Raw genomic sequence first — 20116 nt, forward strand, 5'->3', positions numbered from 1 at the left:
GAATCACATTTAGGTTGCAGCTGCTCCGCTCCTGCAGGCCGAGGGTTTGCGTCCCCACACGCCGCCTGCTTTTCTACCTCACAGGTACAGACTGATGAGTTTTCAGGGTGAGAATCTTTCAGTCCACTGTGTCTCCCTCCTCAGAGGGGTTACCAGGCAGTGACAGCTCTGAAGGGTCCAGAACACATTGTGTCAAGTGAACTGACCTCAAACTGACACGCGCCCTCAGTTATTTGAAAGTAGGTCTCTCCTGAAACCATCAATAAATCACTCAGCAGTGGAAATTATTTTATGTTTATTTTAATTACATATCCAAGTGTCAATATTAGCTTTTTTTTTTTTTTAACTGAAAAAATTCAGAGGGCTGACAGTCAATAAATCATCAAGCAAATACACATCTGTCTGTAATGGTGCTGCTGACTCTCATCATATAACTCATACCAATCAATCAATATTTTGCTGATCAATATATGCTTTAGATCAGGGGTGGGCAACTTGATCCAGAAAGGGCCAAGAGGGTGCAGGTTTTCTTTGCAGCCACTAACTACATCACGTGATTTCACTGATTAACTGATTCCATCTGCTCAAAGTGATAATCAGTGAAATCACCTGGTGGAGTCAGTGGCTGCAAAGAAAACCTGCACCCTCTTGGCCCTTTCTGGAACAAGTTGCCCACCCCTGCTTTAGATCATCCATCCAGGCTTCTTTGTTGTTGAGCTAAAAAAAAAAAAGAAAAAAAAAAAAAGAAAAGTTTTGTTGGACCACATTTTCCTAAACCTTTGGCCAAACGTCTCCAAATCTAGTCACCTCTAGGTATCTATCCAACTAAGATTCCCACCAAGTCTGAAGGAAAACCTTGCAGCTGTTTTTGAGTCATCATGCCCAGATACACACACACACACACACACACACACACACACACACACACACACACACACACACACACACACACGTCAACATGACATCTTAGACATGAATAACCGCAACATCAGTTGTAACATTGTGTGTGTTGCAGTTTGTGAACTTGTCTCCTATCTTCAGCTTCTGCATTTCAACAATGCGAAATCAACTTATGTCGCCGCACTCATGAGGTCAGAGATAGAAAACAAAAACGGCAGAGGAATCTCAAGTAAAACACACTCAGATGGGTCTAAACACTGTAACTGCAGCTCATTAAACTTCAGGACTGTCCATGTCAGACCTGAAGCAGTGACATTATTTTGTATTATTTTCCTCTCACCTACTGACCTGCATTGCAGAGGCAGCTCACTGTCAATCAGACATCACAGGCTTGAACGATGCTGCCCCCTGGTGTTGAAAGCTAGGAGCTGCACCGTCTTCAAACCTATTTGTGGGAAAAACAAGAACAGATCAGATCTCCTCCCTGAATTCTGTCACATGAAGAGTATTAGAGTGTACGCCTCCACCCTGGATGGGGTGCCAGTCCATCACCGGTTATTTCCCCAGTCAAGGTCTGAACCCCATGCACAGCTGGGTGGACCAGGACAACAGAATTATCTTTTGAAGAACTTTTTATACAACACAAAACCTGTTTGTTTCTGTCAGCAACTGAGCCTTCTCTGGATAATCACAGTTAATACGCATTTTCCACCATTTATACTTCTGGTGTTACATGTTTTATATCACAATGCTTGGTGATCAACAACAGGGTATATTTTTATTTCTTTCCGCTGTGACAAACTGTTGATCCCATTGAAAGATCTGTGGAAAAAACTTGTAAGTCAGTTCAGCAGGGACAAGGATGGGACATCTTACTTGTTAAATGAATATTTTTAAATATGCGTATAAGTAAAAATTAAGTTAATATGTGCAGATGTAACAGCTTCCTCTGCAGCCATGCAGGGATCCCATGCAAAACTGAGCAAACACTCTGTATCAGTAGAATTAATTGAATATATTCACTGTAGTGACACGGAGGAAAGAAAACACAATAATCAGTTCTTTGGCGTGAATGTATCTTATTTTTCTGTTAAAGAAATGAATATATAACAATAGATGGGAGTAATAATAGTTTTAAAAAAATCTATATAATGCCGCACAAAAGCAGATTCATTATGATTTTTTTTTTTTTTAATAAAAATGCTCATTTTTGACGCGGTTCCAGCGATGCTTTTATACTGAAGGTGCGGAGCGTCTTCCGGATGTGCCGCTAACTTGACGCGGCGCGTATTTATAAGGGCTCCAGCCAGCGCCTCCCGTGGCGTTGAAACCGCTACTAACCGTCGGCTGGCCGTCCGGAGACATGGCGCTGAGCCGCCTGGAGAAGGCGCAGGCGTGGCTCCTCAGGGCCGTGATAGGAGTCCTGTTCGCGCTCTTCCGGCTCTTCTCCCCGCGGAGACCCGCCGAGTCCGTGAAGAAGCTGCCGCCGGTCCGGAGCCCGCTGCTGCTCGTCTCCGCCACCGAGCTCGCCAGGAAGATCCGGCGGAGAGAGGTTGGTGCCGCCCTGCAACACCAACGCCTTTTTTTATAGTTTTACTTTATTTTTTTGGGTTGTCTGTCGACCTCCAGGGAACGAACAAATAACTTCTTCATAAATGCAGTCATTTATATTTCTGCAAAAAATATTTTCAATATGTTATTTTTCCCACGTGCTCTGTAAAAAGCAGCGATTGGTTGCATAAATTGCACATTATTAGTTATGATTCAATGTATGAGGTCAGCTTTGGTCACCTGAACTTTACATTAGAAACACAGTGACACCTGCTGGAGACACACGGAAACGTACCAAATCATAAACGCAAAATATTACTTTCTGACAATTTGACAGCAGTTAAATTCTGCAACTAAAATCCAATCATGCACACAAGCCAGCAGAAAGGATTTCACATAAATTTAGCTGTTAAAGAAAAAGCAGGAGAGGTGGTGTTCAGGTGAGGCGCGGCATGAATGGGGTCCGTGAGAGAGAGAACCAGTTTTCACACTGGGTCACACAACCCTGCAGAAAGGGTTCTGGATGACCCCTTGTCTCTCTCAGCATCTGTGCTGTTAAAGTTGGATGCAACTTATTTCCTTTATGTTGTGTCATTTTTCCAAAGCCTGAGTCTGCGGTCACCAAGGACCTGCTGCTTCTTCAACCAGTTCATATATAAGCCGTTGTAATCACCTAAATAAATATAAATAAAAACATCACGGTTCGAAAATACAGGCAAAATTAAATATTTGAATGAAGATTATTTTATTAGTCAATCTACATAAAATTTTTCTCCTGTATAAATCACTTTGTACTATATTTTCTGTTTGTGAAATACTAAGTTTTGTTTTACTTTATTTATTGTAAAGTAAATGAGATGAAAGGGATAAATGGAAAAGTAATTTTATTGATTTGCTCAATTTTTGGTGTTTTCATTCTGTAAATGTTAAAGCACTTAAACACAATGCGAACTCAGCGGAAACGTCATGAAAATTTTCAAAACTTTTTGGTTGCACTTTACAGACTCAACAACTAAACTGTAATAATAATGATTAACATTAATCAATAACAAACGGATTATTTGGTGGCTGGCGGGAGGATGGTGAGTATTTTTGACTAAACTGGCAGATATTTGTGATGTCGAAGTGAAAATGGAACAGAATGAGGAACGGGAAACCTCTCACACCATAAAAGAAGATAGATATATATATATGTGTGTGTGTGTGTCTGTGTAAAGAATAATAAGGCAGCTTCCGATTCCAGCTGGTTTGCACAACTATTCCCCAAAATGTCATCGTAATCTATAAATGCCATTTTTGTAATTTGTTCGCAAACACACAGGGGCAGTTACAATAAATAAATGAAATAAAAATGAAAAAATAAAGCAGTTTTTCTTTCAGGGACAGTTCTTTCAGTGGAATCATAAAAGTAAATTCTCTGTTTACTCAGAACCGACCTGTTCATCAAGTTCATTCTGTTTGAGTCACATGTTAATTAACAAACGCATGGAAAAACTGTAACAGTCACACAAATCAACAACAATTAGAATCATTAGCTGCAGGCCGTCAGTTATTCCCTCTGCAGACGAGGTTACGTTTATGAAACCTGTCGTTACTTTTGTTGTTTTGTGTTATTTATTTTCCTTTGGTTCTGATTTATAGACCGTGGTCTGGCGGTGTGAAGATGATACTTGTGGGAAACCTGCTGCACAAACTCAGTACTTCTTGCTTTTTAACAAATACGACCTGACGGGAGAAACCTGAGACGGTTTGGCATTGTGGCAGCGCTGATCCCTAATAAAAACAGAGACAATAAAAATCTGTCTTTGTGCGACTCGTCCTAATGCAGACATTATTATTATTTTTTGCAGGTGTCCAGTGTGGAAGTGGTGCAGACTTTTATCGACCGGATCCAAGAAGTCAACCCTCTGATCAACGCTGTGGTTAAAGACAGGCAAGACTTGTTTAAAATAATGCCGTCACATTACACAGTGTCATTTAAAAAGTGCGGTGGGAATAATCTGCACCGTGATGCAGATCTGAAAATAAAATAACAGGAAATAAATCATGAGGTGCGAGCAAACAAAGCAGACTAAAGACATGTCTCCGCCTGCAGGTTTTCTGCTGCCCTTCAAGAGGCGGCTCAGGTTGACAAGCTGATCGAGGAAGAAAATGGGGAAGAGGAGGTGCTGGAAGACCGCCTGCCTCTACTGGGAGTCCCCCTGTCTGTCAAAGAATCTTTTGCTGTACAAGGTAACAAAACCAAAAGTTCCAGAAGAACAGAAATGTGTGGCTAAAAACTTCAGTATCATCTGCAAACAAGAGTATACAGTTGATCATATGTACCATGATGCCCCGATACATGATCCATTGAGGATTGTGGACTGTTGATCTCTGGCAGGCATGCCCAACACGACCGGGTTGATCTCCAGGCAGGGAGTTGTGGCCACCGTGGACACACTGCCAGTCGCTCTGCTGAAGAGAGCCGGAGCCATCCCACTGTGTGTCACCAACACCAGCGAGCTGTGCATGTGGTTCGAATCGCACAATCACCTCTACGGCATCACCAACAACCCGTACGACTTGGAGAGGATACCAGGAGGAAGCTCAGGTTAGCAACTGTTCCTCATGGAGGAGGTCAGGAAACCGCCTTAAAATTCAGCCTGCCTGTAGAAACGTATCATTTAACAGTGTGGTGGGTCACGTTTTCTTTCAGGGGGAGAGGGAAGCATCCTGGCAGCAGCGGGTGCTGTCATCGGAATTGGCTCGGACATTGGCGGCAGCATCCGGGTACCCTGTTTCTTCAATGGAATATTTGGCCATAAAACCACACCGGGTGAGATGAAATATGAGCAGACAGTCTTCAGTGTGCGTGTCCTCACACTGTGTGGGCTGAAAGAAGTCTGGAGCCATGTGCAAATGTGTGTGTATTTAAATGACCTCCAATGGGATGTAGAGCAGGTAAATCAATGGGATCAGGAGCCTGGTTTTGTAATTCCTGATCTCAGTCCACCCAGTTTTAAAAGGGAACCAGCCTTGACTAGGGAAAGAACCTGAATGGCATTCCATCCAGGGAGAGCCGTAGAAGCTCACCTGCTTCATGCTATGAAATCTGGGTATAAGCACCTGTGCCAGTGGTCCTCAGGACCTCTATACGAGTTATATTTCGACTTCTCCATCATGGAGGTTATGTGACTACTTGTGTCCATTTCTCTGGTGGCAATATCATGTAATCTTCATGACCTTTAGTGGCAGATCAATAAAGGTCTGGATCCGTTAAAGTCACATATTGCCTCATCCACCATGCCATGGGTCCACTTTGGGTCCTGGACAGCAACCACCCAGGCAGCCAACTGACTGCAACATGCATCTTCTGGAACCAGGTGGTACAACAGTCATGTTAAATAAGATTAGATAGAACTTTATTAATCCCTTGGGAAGACTCCCTCTGGGAAACTGAGGTTCCAGCAGCATTGGACAGGAGCACAGAGGGTAAGAAGCACACAGGGTATCAGAAGTAGAAGAAACAATTTGCAAAAAGTAAATACAAATATAAATACCAGAATTACTGGCTCCAACTGTTCAGAATGAATTACAGTTGAAGGAGATGGTCTCATTTTATTCTTCTAAAGGTTTTTTTTTTAAAAGGACCTTGCAGAAAGGCAGTCTGTCTGTCACTGTTTTTAAATTGATTTAGGACCCAGGTTTTTATGATGACGTTGTTTGACTATCTGGAGTTAAAGTGTGTCTATGCATTTATTTGTAAGTGTTTTTGTATTTATTTGTAACTGTGTTGCTGCCACTTGCAGGACACTCTTGTAAAAGATCTTTAATCTCCAATAGTTTTTATCCTGGTTAAATAAAGGTTTGAGGTGTTGATCTGTAGATGGTTTGTGAGGCACCAGGCAGCAAAGTCCCTCACTAGGCTCCTGTGCTCCTCTCTGTTGTCCCTGATGCATCCAACAGTGGATGTGTCATCTGAATGTTTGGATGTGACACAGCTCAGAGTTGTAGTAGAAGTCTGAGGTGTACAGGATGAAGAAAATGTAGCAGTTTTGGATTTTTCAGTCTTGGTTGTTGGTTGGACTCAGCGAGGTTTGGCTATGGTCTGGAATGGAAACTAATTTTCAGGAAGATCTGCACACAGGGTCTGGGTTCTGTAAGAACAGTCTTCTACCTCTAATTCAAAATAAATATGGCTCTGATTTTGTGCAGGTGTCATTTCACATGAGAACCAGCACCCTCCTACAAGTGGCAGCCAAGGGGACTACATCAGTGTCGGCCCCATGTGCCGGTATGCCGAGGACCTGCTGCCAATGCTCTGGATTATGGCTGGACCCAAAGCTGACATGTAAGACCACTGTTCTCCTGGGAAACATTTTCAGAGTGCTCTTCGTGGCTCATGTGCACAGCTCACGGACACAAACATGATCCCTCAGATTAATTTTTTAGTCCCCTTCTGGTTTCCAGCTGGAGCTGCCACTTAAAGGGAGAAGAGGCCAAAGTGCACTTTGACCTTTGACTGTGCACAGATCCAGGCTGTGCACGTCCTCAGGCAGCACGGAACTACTCCCTAAAAACAAATTATTAAAGTGGTATCACGTTAAATTCTTGAGAGACACACACACACACACATTTTTTTTTATATATATAACATAACTTTTAAAATGTAATTTGCAAACATGACTGAATCTTGTGTTAATGTGTACAGCTGTCGAAACAAATGTAAATCAGGAAATGCAGAGAAGTTTAATTCCATGGACATTAACTGGAGACATTAACTGTTGGACACATTTTAAACATCCAGACTGAGCAGCAGGAAACGTAAAATAGGTTTTTCTTAACGTTAATGTGGCAGAAAGTTTAACTAACCATGTGTGTGTATGTGTGTGCACAGGCTGTCCTTAAACACCAAAGTGGACCTCAAGAAAGTGCGCTTCTTCTCAGTCCCTCATGATGGCGGCTCTGTCATGACGCAGCCAGTCAGTAAAGAGCTTCTTCAGATTCAGAGGAAGGTGAGTTGAACCCTTCAGTCCCAGAACAGCACAAACAAAAGACACTTTTAAAAAAATGTGCCGATGTTTTTATTGTGTTTCCAACAATCCATGCTCACCTGCATCAAATAACATCCAATATATGGTCCAGTGCACGCTTATTTGTCCATCTTGCTTATTTTTGTTTAGTTTCAGTTTAAAAGTCCTTTTGTTAAGTAACAGCACACACTGTGGTGTGCACACGCGCCATAGAGTTCCTGCTCATTGTTATGCTCACCGCCAGGGAAACACTTAAAAATTGAGTTCTACATTACAGAAGAAAGTGCAACTTTTACTCTGGACAATCCTGTAAGTTACAAAATACAACTGTATGCTGACGACTGACTACTTTGGGATGTATCTTGCACCTGGCACAAAAACATCAGGGTACATCGGAGTGGCAGTTTCTCACGGATGCAGTTGTAATCGCACCCACCTCTTACATTCACCCGCTGGTGCATTGGTATCATGGGGCCACAGAACGCTGTTGTGCCACAGACTACAAAAAAAGAAGAAAAAAAAAGTCTAAAGTCAAGCAGAGTTTTTATATTTGTACATCCCGACATTCATATATACCTGACTGAGGTGGGTTTATGATGCTCCCAAGTGTCTCCACCTGGTGGAATGGAAGAAGAGGTGGTGTTGCACGAAAGAGCTCCACTGCTTCACCTCAGGGAGCTGTGGTGGACGCTCCTGTATAAGATCCACTCATTTCCTTGTTAGAAAACCTCTGGATTGTGTTTGCTGTCTAAATGCTACTGCACCAGTTTCAAGCACACATCTCTTAAAGGTAATGAGAATACCCCAAAACATGCCCATGAGTAATTAAAAGAATAAATACAACCCTTTAGGACCCTGGTATTGGACATGCTCCCAAATGCACTTCTGTTGTGCCCTTCAGCACTGAGCATTACGCGCTTTAGACTGTGCACAGTAGCTAGTCAAGATTGGAGCCTTCACATTGGCATTTCCATTCTGGAATATTCACACGCCCGTATCCTAACCGTTGCTCGATCCATGTCTGGCTGAAGTACTTACGCTCTGGGACTTGAATGGATGTTCCAGGTGGTGCAGCGTCTGGAGGCTGATCTCGGAGTGACGGTTCAGCAGGTGCACCTCTCCGGGCTCCGATATGGCTACCAGATCTGGGACACCTTCATGGGTTTGCCTGACAAGGAAGGCAGGGTGAGTGAATAAATGAATAACGTGTGTGTGAGATGAATGAGAATGTATTCAGTTTCTCCAGTTGTGAAATGAGAATGTGTGGGCACATGACTCGGGCACCGTGCACTGATGCACCATGGTGCAAACAGTTCCTGAGGACTCTGACACACAGCAGCCTTTGTCATGTGCAGCCAGCACTAATCTGCTCGGCTGCCACGGCCCACAATCCTCACAATCCACAGACTTAATACTTTAAAAAGTTTTTCTGACTTGAGGCATGTTAAAAATCTGGAGTGGGTCTAAATACCAAAGAGGAAGAGCCAACTGTTGGGGAATTCCTTGGTAACAGAATTACAGTTACAGTGGACTATGGCCATATTTTAGTTCATTAAAAAGTTGCTGACAGACTTGCGTTCTGTCCCTGGTGTACTCTGCCTCACGCTCTGACTGCTGCGACCCTTAATTGGACTAAGCGGTTGAAGATGAGTAAAAAGTTGCTGACTGTAATTGCCATAGAATTGCCCTGCTGCCAGCACTGATTTTAATTATTGATAATGCATCCATCTTAATTACTTAATGCCAATAATTGATACTCAGTCAAGTTCAAATTTGGTGAAAATCCTGTAGATTCTGTACAAGAAAGTGAGTGAGGCTGACAGACAAACCTTTGATCTGTGATAAGAGGTCAAAGTGCAGCAGGGAGAGACCAGTTGGTGCTTTTGTAATATTTAACTAGTTTAACTAAACCCACTCCAGCCTCCTATTCTGTCTTTCAGATCAACTTTTTTCATCTTTAGTTACATTCATTAATTTATTTTAAACCGACACCAGTCCATAAAAGAAATGCATGAATAAACTATGAAGAGATTTCATTTTGCAGTTCATTCTTTCTACCACAAGGGGATGTGCATGTATGCAGCCAGAGTTGAAGTTTCCCTTCAGGTTGCAGAGTCCTATTTTCCATTTCTGTTTGGTCCCTCAGTTTCCTCGGCCGTTTGCAGAGTTCATGGGTGGTCCGGGAAAGCCAGTGAAGCCTCTGTGGGAGCTGCTGAAGTGGATGATGGGACGGTCGGACCACACGATGGCTGCCATTGGTCATACATGTTGAATTTTTACTGATATTCCTGCAACTTTCATCTGCTAATAAAGTTTGCGTGTACAACCCCAATTCCAATGAAGTTGGGATGTTGTGTAAATTAAAAACAATACAATGATTTTCAAATCCTCTTCAACCTATATTCAATTGAATACACCACAAAGACAAGATATTTAATGTTCAAACTGATAAACTTTGTTTTTGTGCAAATATTTGTTCATTTTTAAATGGATGCCTGCAACAGGTTTCAAAAAAGCTGGGACAGTGGTATGTTTCCCACTGTGTGACATCACCTTTCCGTCTAACAACACTCAATAAGCGTTTGGGAACTGAGGACACTAATTGTTGAAGCTTTGTAGGTGGAATTCTTTCCCATTCTTGCTTGATGTACGACTTCATTTGTTCAACAGTCCGGGGTCACCGTTGTCGTATTTTGGGTTTCATAATGCGCCACACATTTTCAATAGGCGACAGGTCTGGACTGCAGGCAGGCCAGTCTAGTACCCGCACTCTTTTACTACGAAGCCACGCTGTTGTAACACGTGCAGAATGTGTCTTGGCATTGTCTTGCTGAAATAAGCAGGGACGTCCCTGAAAAAGACGTTGCTTGGATGGCAGTATGTGTTGCTCCAAAACCTGGATGTACCTTTCAGCATTGATGGTGCCATCACAGATGTGTAAGTTGTCCATGCCATGGGCACTAACACACCCCCATACCATCTAAGATGCTGGCTTTTGAAGTTTGTACTGGCAACAATCTGGATGGTCTTTTCCTCTTTTGTCCAGAGGACATGACGTCCATGATTTCCAAAAAATTTGAAATGTGGACTCATCAGACCACAGCACACTTTTCCACTTTGCGTCTGTCCATTTCAAATGAGCTCGGGTCCAGACAAGGCGGCAGTGTTTCTGGATTTTGTTGATGTTTGGCTTTCGCTTTACATGGTAGAGTTTTAACTTGTAGATGTAGCGACGAAATGTGTTAACTGACAATGGTTTTCTGAAGTGTTCCTGAGCCCATGCAGTAAGATCCTTTACACAATGTCAGTTTTTAATGCAGTGCCGCCTGAGGGGTCGAAGGTCACAGGCATTCAATGTTGGTTTTCAGCTTTGCTGCTTATGTGTAGAAAGTTCAAGATTCTCTGAATCTTCTGATTATATTATGGACTGTAGATGATGGAATCCCTAAATTCCTTGCAATTGAACATTGAGAAACATTGTTCTTAAACTGATGGACTATTTTTTTTCACACAGTTGTTCACAAAGTGGTGATCCTCACCACATCTTTGTTTGTGAACAGCTGAGACTTTTCGGGATGCTCCTTTTATATCCAATCATGACACTCACCTGTTTCCAGTTAAGTGTTCTTTGAGCATTCATCAACTTTCCCAGTCTTTTGGTGCCCCATCCCAACTTTTTTGAAACCTGTTGCACCTGTTGCAGGCATCCATTTCAAAATGAGCAAATATTTGCACAAAAACAAAGTTTATCAGTTTGAACATTAAATATCTTGTCTTTGTGGTGTATTCAATTGAATATAGGTTGAAGAGGATTTGCAAATCATTGTATTCTGTTTTTATTTACATTTTACATGACGTCCCATCTTCATTAAAATTGGGGTTGTAAAGTTTGAGTGTAGAAAACTGAAGACACACTGACAGACGTCTCATCTGTCAGACTGACCTGAAGCTGTGTTTGAGGCCAACTGGACTGTTCTTGATGTCCTCAGGTCTGGCCTTAGTTGAGATGTTCCGAGCTCCCCAACCGTCCAGGTTCCTCATCCAGCAGAAGAAGCAGCTTCAGAAAGAGGTGGATCAGCTGCTGGGGACCAACGGAGTGTTGCTTTACCCCTCACACCCCCGGGTGGCGCCAAAACACCACCATCCTCTCTTCAGACCCCTCGACTTCGCCTACACTGGTCAGTCACACCCACTCCTTTGCAGCTCAGACATTTTTCCCCACACAGTCAGGATGCTGCACTGGAATTAAGGAAAGCAGCTTTTAGAATGATTGAACACATTCATTTCCACTTTGTTTATCTGCAGGTGTGATGAACATTCTGGGGCTGCCGGTCACACAGTGTCCTCTGGGCCTGAATGCAGATGGACTTCCTCTGGGCGTGCAGGTCGTTGCCGGGAAGCTGCAGGACCACCTGAGCTTAGCCGTGGCTCTGTACCTGGAAAAGACCTTCGGAGGCTGGAGGGATCCTGGAGCTGCATGAGAGAAAAATTTAATTTGAAAACATATTTAAACTGCGTTCATATTCTAATGCTCAATTCCACTTTTTGGTTGACTGTGTGTGTGTGTGTGGGGGGGGGCATAGGTACTTTTATTTTGAACTGCCAGAAGAGCTGCACAATTCACCAAAACTGGAATAAACCTGATTCTAAAATCAATTTGTGCAACAGCCATAAAAAAAAAAAAAGGCATCAAAGGGGTGCCGTAAACTGTCAACGCTTTTAAACGATGTTGGGTTTGCACCCTGTTTTCAAAGAAATGAGAGGCACAAACACTGAAAAGAAACCAGTCAGAGAGACAAATATATATTTTTTGCTTTGTGCAGAGGAGGAGAACAATGAAGCAGCTTGTAAGTGCTCAGCTACAAAGCTCTCCTAAAATCTCCTCCTCTGGCCCAGCCTTTTATTTAGTTCATGAGAAAAAACACACAAGGACAGTCGGGAGAGGTTACACATGAGTCATGTCTGCAAGAGGGTGATAGCAAAGATAGGTAACGGCTGAAACCTTCCATTCCTGCAACATGAGCCTTGTGGCTCGTCAAAGCAGGATAAGGCAAAATGAAAAATAGTTTGCTCACTCATGAAGAATGCAGTCAACAAGTCTTTCTTTCTAAAATCTCCTTCTCACAAAGAGGAAAAATAAGCATAAACTATAAGAAAATAAATAATATAAGCATAAACTAAAGAAAATAAATGATAAGAGCATGAACTATATAAAATCCTTGACATAATCCTCCCTGTTTATCGTTTATTTACATAAGTTTGTCATGTCCAAAACACACTTCAATAGAAAATTTGTCCACTTTAACCACTTGTCTTATTACATTTTCAGCTAAAGCTTCATAGGCTAAGAGTGTGTTAACTCATCACGTCAACAGTTCAAGCTTGAACTGGAGTTGTGAGCTTTTCAATATCATAATTCTCAACACAGTCATAGTTTTCTCCACTAAGGTCTGACTGTTTCAATGTTTGATATTTTGGCATAGTTTGTTGGAAAGCCAGATTACACTGTACAAATGTATTTGACACCATTTTGCCAACCATTGTTTTGATACAAGGGATCACACAACACATGCAAAGTCCAATCAGAATTAGGACTATAATAACTGGTGTCACCATGGTCCTGAAGTCAACCAGGACCAGGGATTCCACCGGTTCACGGCTAGGGTGTCTTTATGCATTGCATCACAAAGTTTATTCAGCTCTTCCAATGCATCCTGCACATCCACTGACTGAATGGAGTCTGGGATGAAAGTACAGCATGTTGTGTTCAGCAGAACACAAACTCCTCCCTGTGAACCAGTAAGCAAGTCTAAAACCATGCGATTTTGCATCACCATAGTACGTAAAGCATCTATTTCAGTGTTTTGAGCTGCTACTAGTTCAGTCATGATTGCTAGGATACAGTGTTAACCAACCTCACCTAATAGTGCAAGGATCTCCCTGCTTCACTGGCGTTGAGACAATCTATTGCTAATTAAATAGACTCCCTTTGTAGCCAGACTTCCCCTTACACTGTGGAGGCAGCCAACACACGCTGTATCTTACAGTGACTTAGATGTATCCACGTTGATCTCTCCGCTATCTTTACTGCAGTTGGTGTTGTTAACAGCACTTGGTATGGACCTTCCCAACGATCAGTTCTTCCTCTTAATCACTCTGATGAACACCCAGTCTCCTGGCTGGACTACTGGAAGGCCGTCCTGTGGAAGATCAAAATTATTCGGCAGTAAATGTGTTTAAGTTATCTCTTCCTGTGTTAATGTCTTTTTCATAAAATCTGCTAATGTTTGTTCCTCATCTGCTGTTTTAGTATCCATGTCAAAAATTGGTAGACGATATGGTCGTCCATAAAGTATCTCAAATGGTGTTAAACCTGATGGTGTTGGTGTTGTTCTCATATACAATTTTACTAGGTCCAAACATTCAATCCAGGTTCGTTTTGTCTCTTCCATACATTTCCTTAATCTTGTTTTTATTGTGCCATTTGTCCTTTCCACTAATCCTGCACTTTGTGGGTGGTAAGCACAATGATGTTTTAACTTAATTTTCATGTGTTCTGCTACTCTTTGTACAACTTCATTTACAAAATGTGTTCCATTATCACTGTACAATGTCTCTGGTATTCCATAATACGGAATAATTGTCTTACACAATGCTTTTGCTACTGTTAAAGCATCTGGTTTTTGTGATGGAACAATTTCTACCCATTTTGAAAAGGCATCAATTAATACTAGACAGTATTGATAAGGTCCACATCGATTTAGTTCAATAAAGTCCATATGAACAATTTGAAAAGGATACTGTGGTTTTGGGAATTGCCCTCTCCGGGGTCTTACACTTCCCTGTGGGTTGTGTTTCAATCAGGTAACACAGGCTTTACAAAAATTTTATGAGTATAAATTAAAGCCATAGGTAGTAAAGTATTGGTCTACCATATATACCATCCCCCCTGTTGACACATGCGTTAACCCATGCGTCGCAATTGCGGCTGCTTTGAATAAGCTTTTGGGTAGGATGGGTTTGTTATGTACACAATAAAGTCCTTTGGGGTTTGGGGTTGCCCCATTTTTCAACCACAAATGTCGTTCCTGCGCTGGTGCCTGTTTTTGCATATCCAATAAAAGGTCAGAATCTATTAATGGTTCATTGTCTGTCTGAGCTGTGTAAATAGAAGAAGTGCCATATCGACCAGCTGCTGCTTCTTTCGCTATTTTGTCTGCGAGACAGTTTCCTCTGGAGACAAAATCTGTACCTCTGGTGTGGGCTGCGCATTTACATAATGCCAGGTGTGATGGTAATGTCACTGCTTCTAGCAAATTTGTGAGTAAGCCTGCATGTGTCACTGGTTTCCCTGTAGAGGTTATCATACCTCTTTGTTGCCATTGTTTTGCAAAGAACCAAATTGTTGAAAATGCATATTGACTATCTGTATAGACTGTCAGTTTCTGTCCTTTAGCCAAGATACAAGCTCTGGTTAATGCAATGAGTTCTGCAGCTTGGGCTGATTTAAAATGATCGATCTGTTTTGCTTCAATAACAGTATTTGGTAATTGAACAACAGCATAGCCTGTTAATGTCTGTCCTTTCTGATCTTTGAAACATGAGCCATCCACAAAGTAATGTAGTCCATCTGTAAATGGTTCGTCTGTTAAGTCTGGTCGAGGTAATTGTTGTTTCTGTGTGTCTGCCAAACAATCGTGCGGTTCACCGTCTGTCTCAGTAGGTAGGAGCGTGGCGGGATTCAAGGTGTTGCATCTTTCAGTGGTAATATATGGCTGAGACAATAGCATTGCTGTATAAGCTATCTGTCTAGCAGGCGATAAGAATGTATCCAAACGTTTGGAATAATAGCCAACTGGTTTATTTTTATTACCATGTTGTTGTAGCAAGACTGCACACATGAATCCCTGTTTTGTGTCCACCATGAGAGTGAATGGCTTGGCATAATTGGGCAGAGATAATACTGTGGAACTCACAAGTTCTTGTTTAAGAGCTGTAAACTGTTCTTCAGCTTCTTTATTCCACTGTATTTTGTCAGTCATAGCCATTGGTATAGAGTGTATTAAATCCTGCAATTTCTGCACCTTCTCTGCATAACATGGAATCCAGGCTCTGCAATAATTTCAGATACCTAAGAAAATCATCATTTCCTTTTTTGTTGACGGTTTTAACGGATATTGTTTAATCCGTGGTCTCCAATCAGATCGTGGCTTAATTTTGACTGGCGGAATATTTTAGAACAGTCCTACATCTGTGGGTGCATTCACCCAGAGATGAGGAGGCAGTTTGGCCAATAAAGTCTCATCTTCCTGTGTCAACAACACAGATGTTGTTAAATTTCAATCGTCCAGATCTACTTCATGTATCACCGGTGTCGTCCAAGCACTTACAAACATGTATTTCCGATACAAGCCTGTGGATGGACTGAAATCCCACACTGACACTGCATCTGCTTCGTGCCAATCAGTTGCTTCCTCAGCTATTTTAACAATTCCTCCAAGGTCCTTCCAGGACTGAGTGTCTGCCCTTGTCAGTGAAATATGCGGCACAGCCTCAGGTTTTCCTCTGTACCATTTGTCTGCACTTTGGGTCAGCACTACACTACACACAGAGGTGGTTTTTCTGTCTGTGTATAGGTGTGCTACTGTCTGTAATTCTGATGGAATTTTCAGAAATCCTGCTCCATACCTTTCATCCTTTTGTGGAGTGAATAGCATAGTTATGTGTAGATCTTTTGGTGACATCATTACTACATGTTCTCTGTTTTCACAGGTCATCAGACCTTCCTCCAATAATTGTTCAGTTTGTCTCAACTCCGACAGATCCAAAGAGTACTGCCAGGCCTGGGCCAAATTTGTATATACAGTAGCAGGCTGTCTCACAGCTCTCATACCACCTACTGTTGGCGTGACTCCTATAGATAAGGCAGTCATCAAATCTCGTCCCAGTAAATTTACTGGACAATGGGGCGAATAAACCACAGAGACACAAGCAGTTTGGTTCGTTTCAGGATCTTCAAAATTGACAAACTTCAATATTTTCTCTGAATTCACCTGTCCATTTGCAGATTTTACCCAAATGACTTCTTTTGCAAATTTAGTTCCAGGAGGTCTGTCTGTTATCACTGTCCTACATGCTCCTGTGTCACAGAGAAAATCCATGTCCTGTACATTTACCTTTAGAGTCACCCCAGGTCTTTCTTTCAGGAGTGGTAATGACCATGCTCCATGAATATCCACTGTGATTATCTGTTTTTCTGGTAACTCATTAATGTTGTCACTTATTGGTGTGTTTGTTGTTACATCCAGTATCTTAATCATATCATCTGAGTCAGTGGTCTCATTGTGCTTTCTAATCCATGCACTAATTTCTGGCTTCAAACCATTCAGGAGGGCTTGTTTCAGCTGATTTTGATATGCTCCCGCTTGATCATCATTATGCGGTATACCGCTGTTTGCACGGAAAACTGTCCCTAAACGCTGATTATAATCATCCACATCCTCATCTGCCTTTTGTTTACATGCATTTATTTTACCATAGTCCGCTTTCTGTTTAAACTCGTTTTTAACTCTGGTCATTAGATCGGTTATTTGAGCCTGTAACGCCGCTGCCGGATCTTCCTCATTCCCGTATGGCAGGACTGTGCCGTCTGCAGCACGTCCTGTAAATGTCCCTCTCACGGCCGTCTCATTATCTTCAGGTTTTACAAACATTACTTTCCCCTCTGACTTTCCTTTCTCGTCTTTCTTCCTCTTTATGGCCTCTACTCTCATCCGTGCTTCACTGAGCCATACTTTTGCACTTTCTCTCTCTCCTTCTTTTCTTACTTTCCTGTTACCCTTTTTATTTGCTGCTGCTGCTGTAAGCTTTAACACAAAACCTTCACAATCTGGCATGACCAATTTACCTGAAAAGCCATATTTCTTTTTTCATATAATTATGTACTTCAGATTTTCCGGATTGCGTTTGTGCATGTATTTTTCGTCGCCCTGAAATAGGGGCTTATTTTCTGTGCATGTGTTTCCCATGTTGGTCACCTATTCCCCTTCACTCTGCAAAGTTCAGGTCAAGCTTCTACCCCGTGGGGCGGACCTTCCTTGGAATCCCCCTCTTTGCAGACTCGTCGGGAATATGTGAGTGTGGTGCATATGGACTTAAAATGACCTACTTTGCAGACAATGGCTCCACTTTTATCCCCTGATAAAATGGGATATCAAGCTGTCCGTGCTTCAGTCACTCAGTCTCATTCTTTTATCATTACTAAGGAATACTCAGTCAAACAATACCACACATACAGTCCGACACTGTCACACACACACACACACTCCCACAACCGCTCCAACTCTCACACACATACAAAATAAATTACAGATTACATCAATGATTGCAATTACAGACAAGCCCTCATCTAAAAAAAAATAAATAAATAATAATAATAATAATACATAAATAACACAACAAAATCCTTACAACAAAACAACAAAAACAGAATTTTCTCTCATTCATACCACAAACACACTTAGTTTCACTTTTGAAATAATCAATTAATTCGCGTCTCTCTAACTGCTTCTCCTGAATTTTATTCTTACTCCTCCTGTATTTCTCAGCCGGATGGGGACTCTAACCCCTCCGCCACCTGTGCCGGCAGGACCGGAGACTCTAACTCCCTCCCCCGCACTTTATTCCGGATGGGGACTCTAACCCCTCCGCCACCTGTGCCGGCAGGACCGGAGACTCTAACTCCTTCCCCCGCACTTTATTCCGGATGGGGACTCGAACCCCTCCTCAACATATTTTCCTCACAGGCAGGCAGTAATTACTTACGTTAATTTGTTGTGCCCCTCATTTGGTTCGGAGGCGTCGTCAATCTACTGCGGCGAGCGGAGGTTGACATCTATAGTCACCGGCCTGACGGAGAATTCACTCCTCAGGACTTTCCTTCGATCCCTCTAGTAGAATCGGCCGTGCACGGTCTGCGGTGTGTCTCCCTCCGTTCGCTCGAGAAGATCTGTCGACGCCCCACGTTGGGCGCCAAGAAAAAACTGTTGGGTTTGCACCCTGTTTTTAAAGAAATGAGAGGCACAAATACTGAAAAGAAACCAGTCAGAGAGAGACAAATATATATTTTTTGCTCTGCGCAGAGGAGGAGAACAATGAAGCAGCTTGTAAGTGCTCAGCTACAAAGCTCTCCTAAAATCTCCTCCTCTGGCCCAGCCTTTTATTTAGTTCATCAACATGTGAAAAAACAAACAAGGACAGTCGGGAGAGGTTACACATGAGTCATGTCTGCAAGAGGGAGATATTGGGACAAGGTGACTGCTGGAACCTTCCATTCCTGCGACATGAACCTTGCGGCTCCCACAGCAGGATAAGGCACTTATGTAAAATGAAAAATAGTTTGCTCACTCATGAAGAATGCAGTCAAGTCTTTCTTTCTAAAATCTCCTCTTCTCACAAAGAGGAAAAATAATAAGCATAAACTATAAGAAAATAAATAATAATAATATAAGCATAAACTAAAGAAAATAAATGATAATAAGAGCATGAACTATATAAAATCCTTGACATCCAGTGACCAATTTCATATTTATGTACTTTAAGACTCAATAAAATGTTCAATTTCAATTCAATTTAATCAGCTTATAAAGTGCCAAATCACAACAAAATCTAAATATACTAAAACAAATACATCACAGTTGTACACATATCAAACTGTGGTATGTGTACAATTGTGACGTATTTGTTTTAGTATATTTAGTCATGGACATGAATATTGTTATTTTGATATGAAACAGGATAACAAATGACCTGCCAGTGGTTTTATATTTGATTTCATTAGAGTGTTTCAGTTGAAAGTTACATTTTCAAATAAAACTGTGCTTTTAAGCGGCTTTTGAATTCAATTTTGGGTTTCACATATACCATGCGATTAATCATGATTAATCACAGAAAGTCATTGAGTTAATGCGATTAAGATTTTTTATGTTTGCCCACCCCTAATAATTTTATTAATGACACAGATGTATAATAAAACAAATGGTGACTGGTTTATAACACAATTATGGCAGAGTTTGAGGGGAGAAAGCGAGAAACTGCAGCAGCAGCCGGTGTTTTTGTTTTTGTTCACGTGTGTGCGCGTGCGAACAAATCATCCGTGAAGATAATTTTATTAATTACATAGATGTATAATAAAAGAAATGCTGACTAGTTTATAACACAGTTATGACAGAGTTTGAGGGGATGGTCCACGAATGACGTTTAGCACCCAGAAATATACCGGTTCTTTGTTTAATAAGAGCTGCGAAATATACCCTGTTCTTTGTTTAATAACACGATTTTTCATTAGTTTAGCTCAATGTGATAACCACTCATTGAATGTGTTTTAATGTGGCTCGATCTGTATCAGAACAAAAATCTTTTCTTAGCATTTTGCAGGCGCCTGTTAGACAAAGCGATCAAATTGAAGAAAGAGATTATTTAGTGGATATGATTTTGACCAGTGCAGCCGATTGCCGTATGTAGTATTTTATGGTTTTTTTTAATCTATGTAGTTTGAAGTCTTAGTGAAAGGATTAACCATCCATGACGTGTTCGATAAATTTCAAAATTCAAATTGCTTACGAATTTTGGCATTTCGAAAACAAAATGTTTAG

General features: G+C 41.7%; 2 protein-coding genes across 2 annotated transcripts in view; both read left to right on the plus strand.

The window, feature by feature from the left end:
* ccdc102a (coiled-coil domain containing 102A) overlaps nt 1–20116 on the plus strand; it is a 181332-nt gene that overhangs the window by 146654 nt on the left and 14562 nt on the right.
* Nucleotides 2129–12125, plus strand: LOC117522497 (fatty-acid amide hydrolase 2-A-like). Its single transcript, XM_034183921.1, has 11 exons — nt 2129–2452; nt 4302–4384; nt 4547–4683; nt 4832–5041; nt 5147–5266; nt 6646–6781; nt 7328–7445; nt 8529–8648; nt 9610–9721; nt 11453–11641; nt 11769–12125. Exons 1-11 carry the CDS (start codon nt 2264–2266, stop codon nt 11942–11944), a joined length of 1590 nt encoding a protein of 529 aa, XP_034039812.1. The 5' UTR covers nt 2129–2263; the 3' UTR covers nt 11945–12125.

This window comes from Thalassophryne amazonica, chromosome 2 (genome assembly GCF_902500255.1).
Source record: "Thalassophryne amazonica chromosome 2, fThaAma1.1, whole genome shotgun sequence".
NCBI classification, from domain to species: domain Eukaryota; kingdom Metazoa; phylum Chordata; class Actinopteri; order Batrachoidiformes; family Batrachoididae; genus Thalassophryne; species Thalassophryne amazonica.

Bases quoted from the DNA above. Each gene is read 5' to 3' on its own strand.
- LOC117522497 (XM_034183921.1), top strand. From the start codon at position 2,264: ATGGCGCTGAGCCGCCTGGAGAAGGCGCAGGCGTGGCTCCTCAGGGCC. The intron at 2,453-4,301 runs GTTGGTGCCGCC...TATTTTTTGCAG, and splicing joins GGAAGATCCGGCGGAGAGAG to GTGTCCAGTGTGGAAGTGGT. The intron at 6,782-7,327 runs GTAAGACCACTG...GTGTGTGCACAG, and splicing joins GCTGGACCCAAAGCTGACAT to GCTGTCCTTAAACACCAAAG.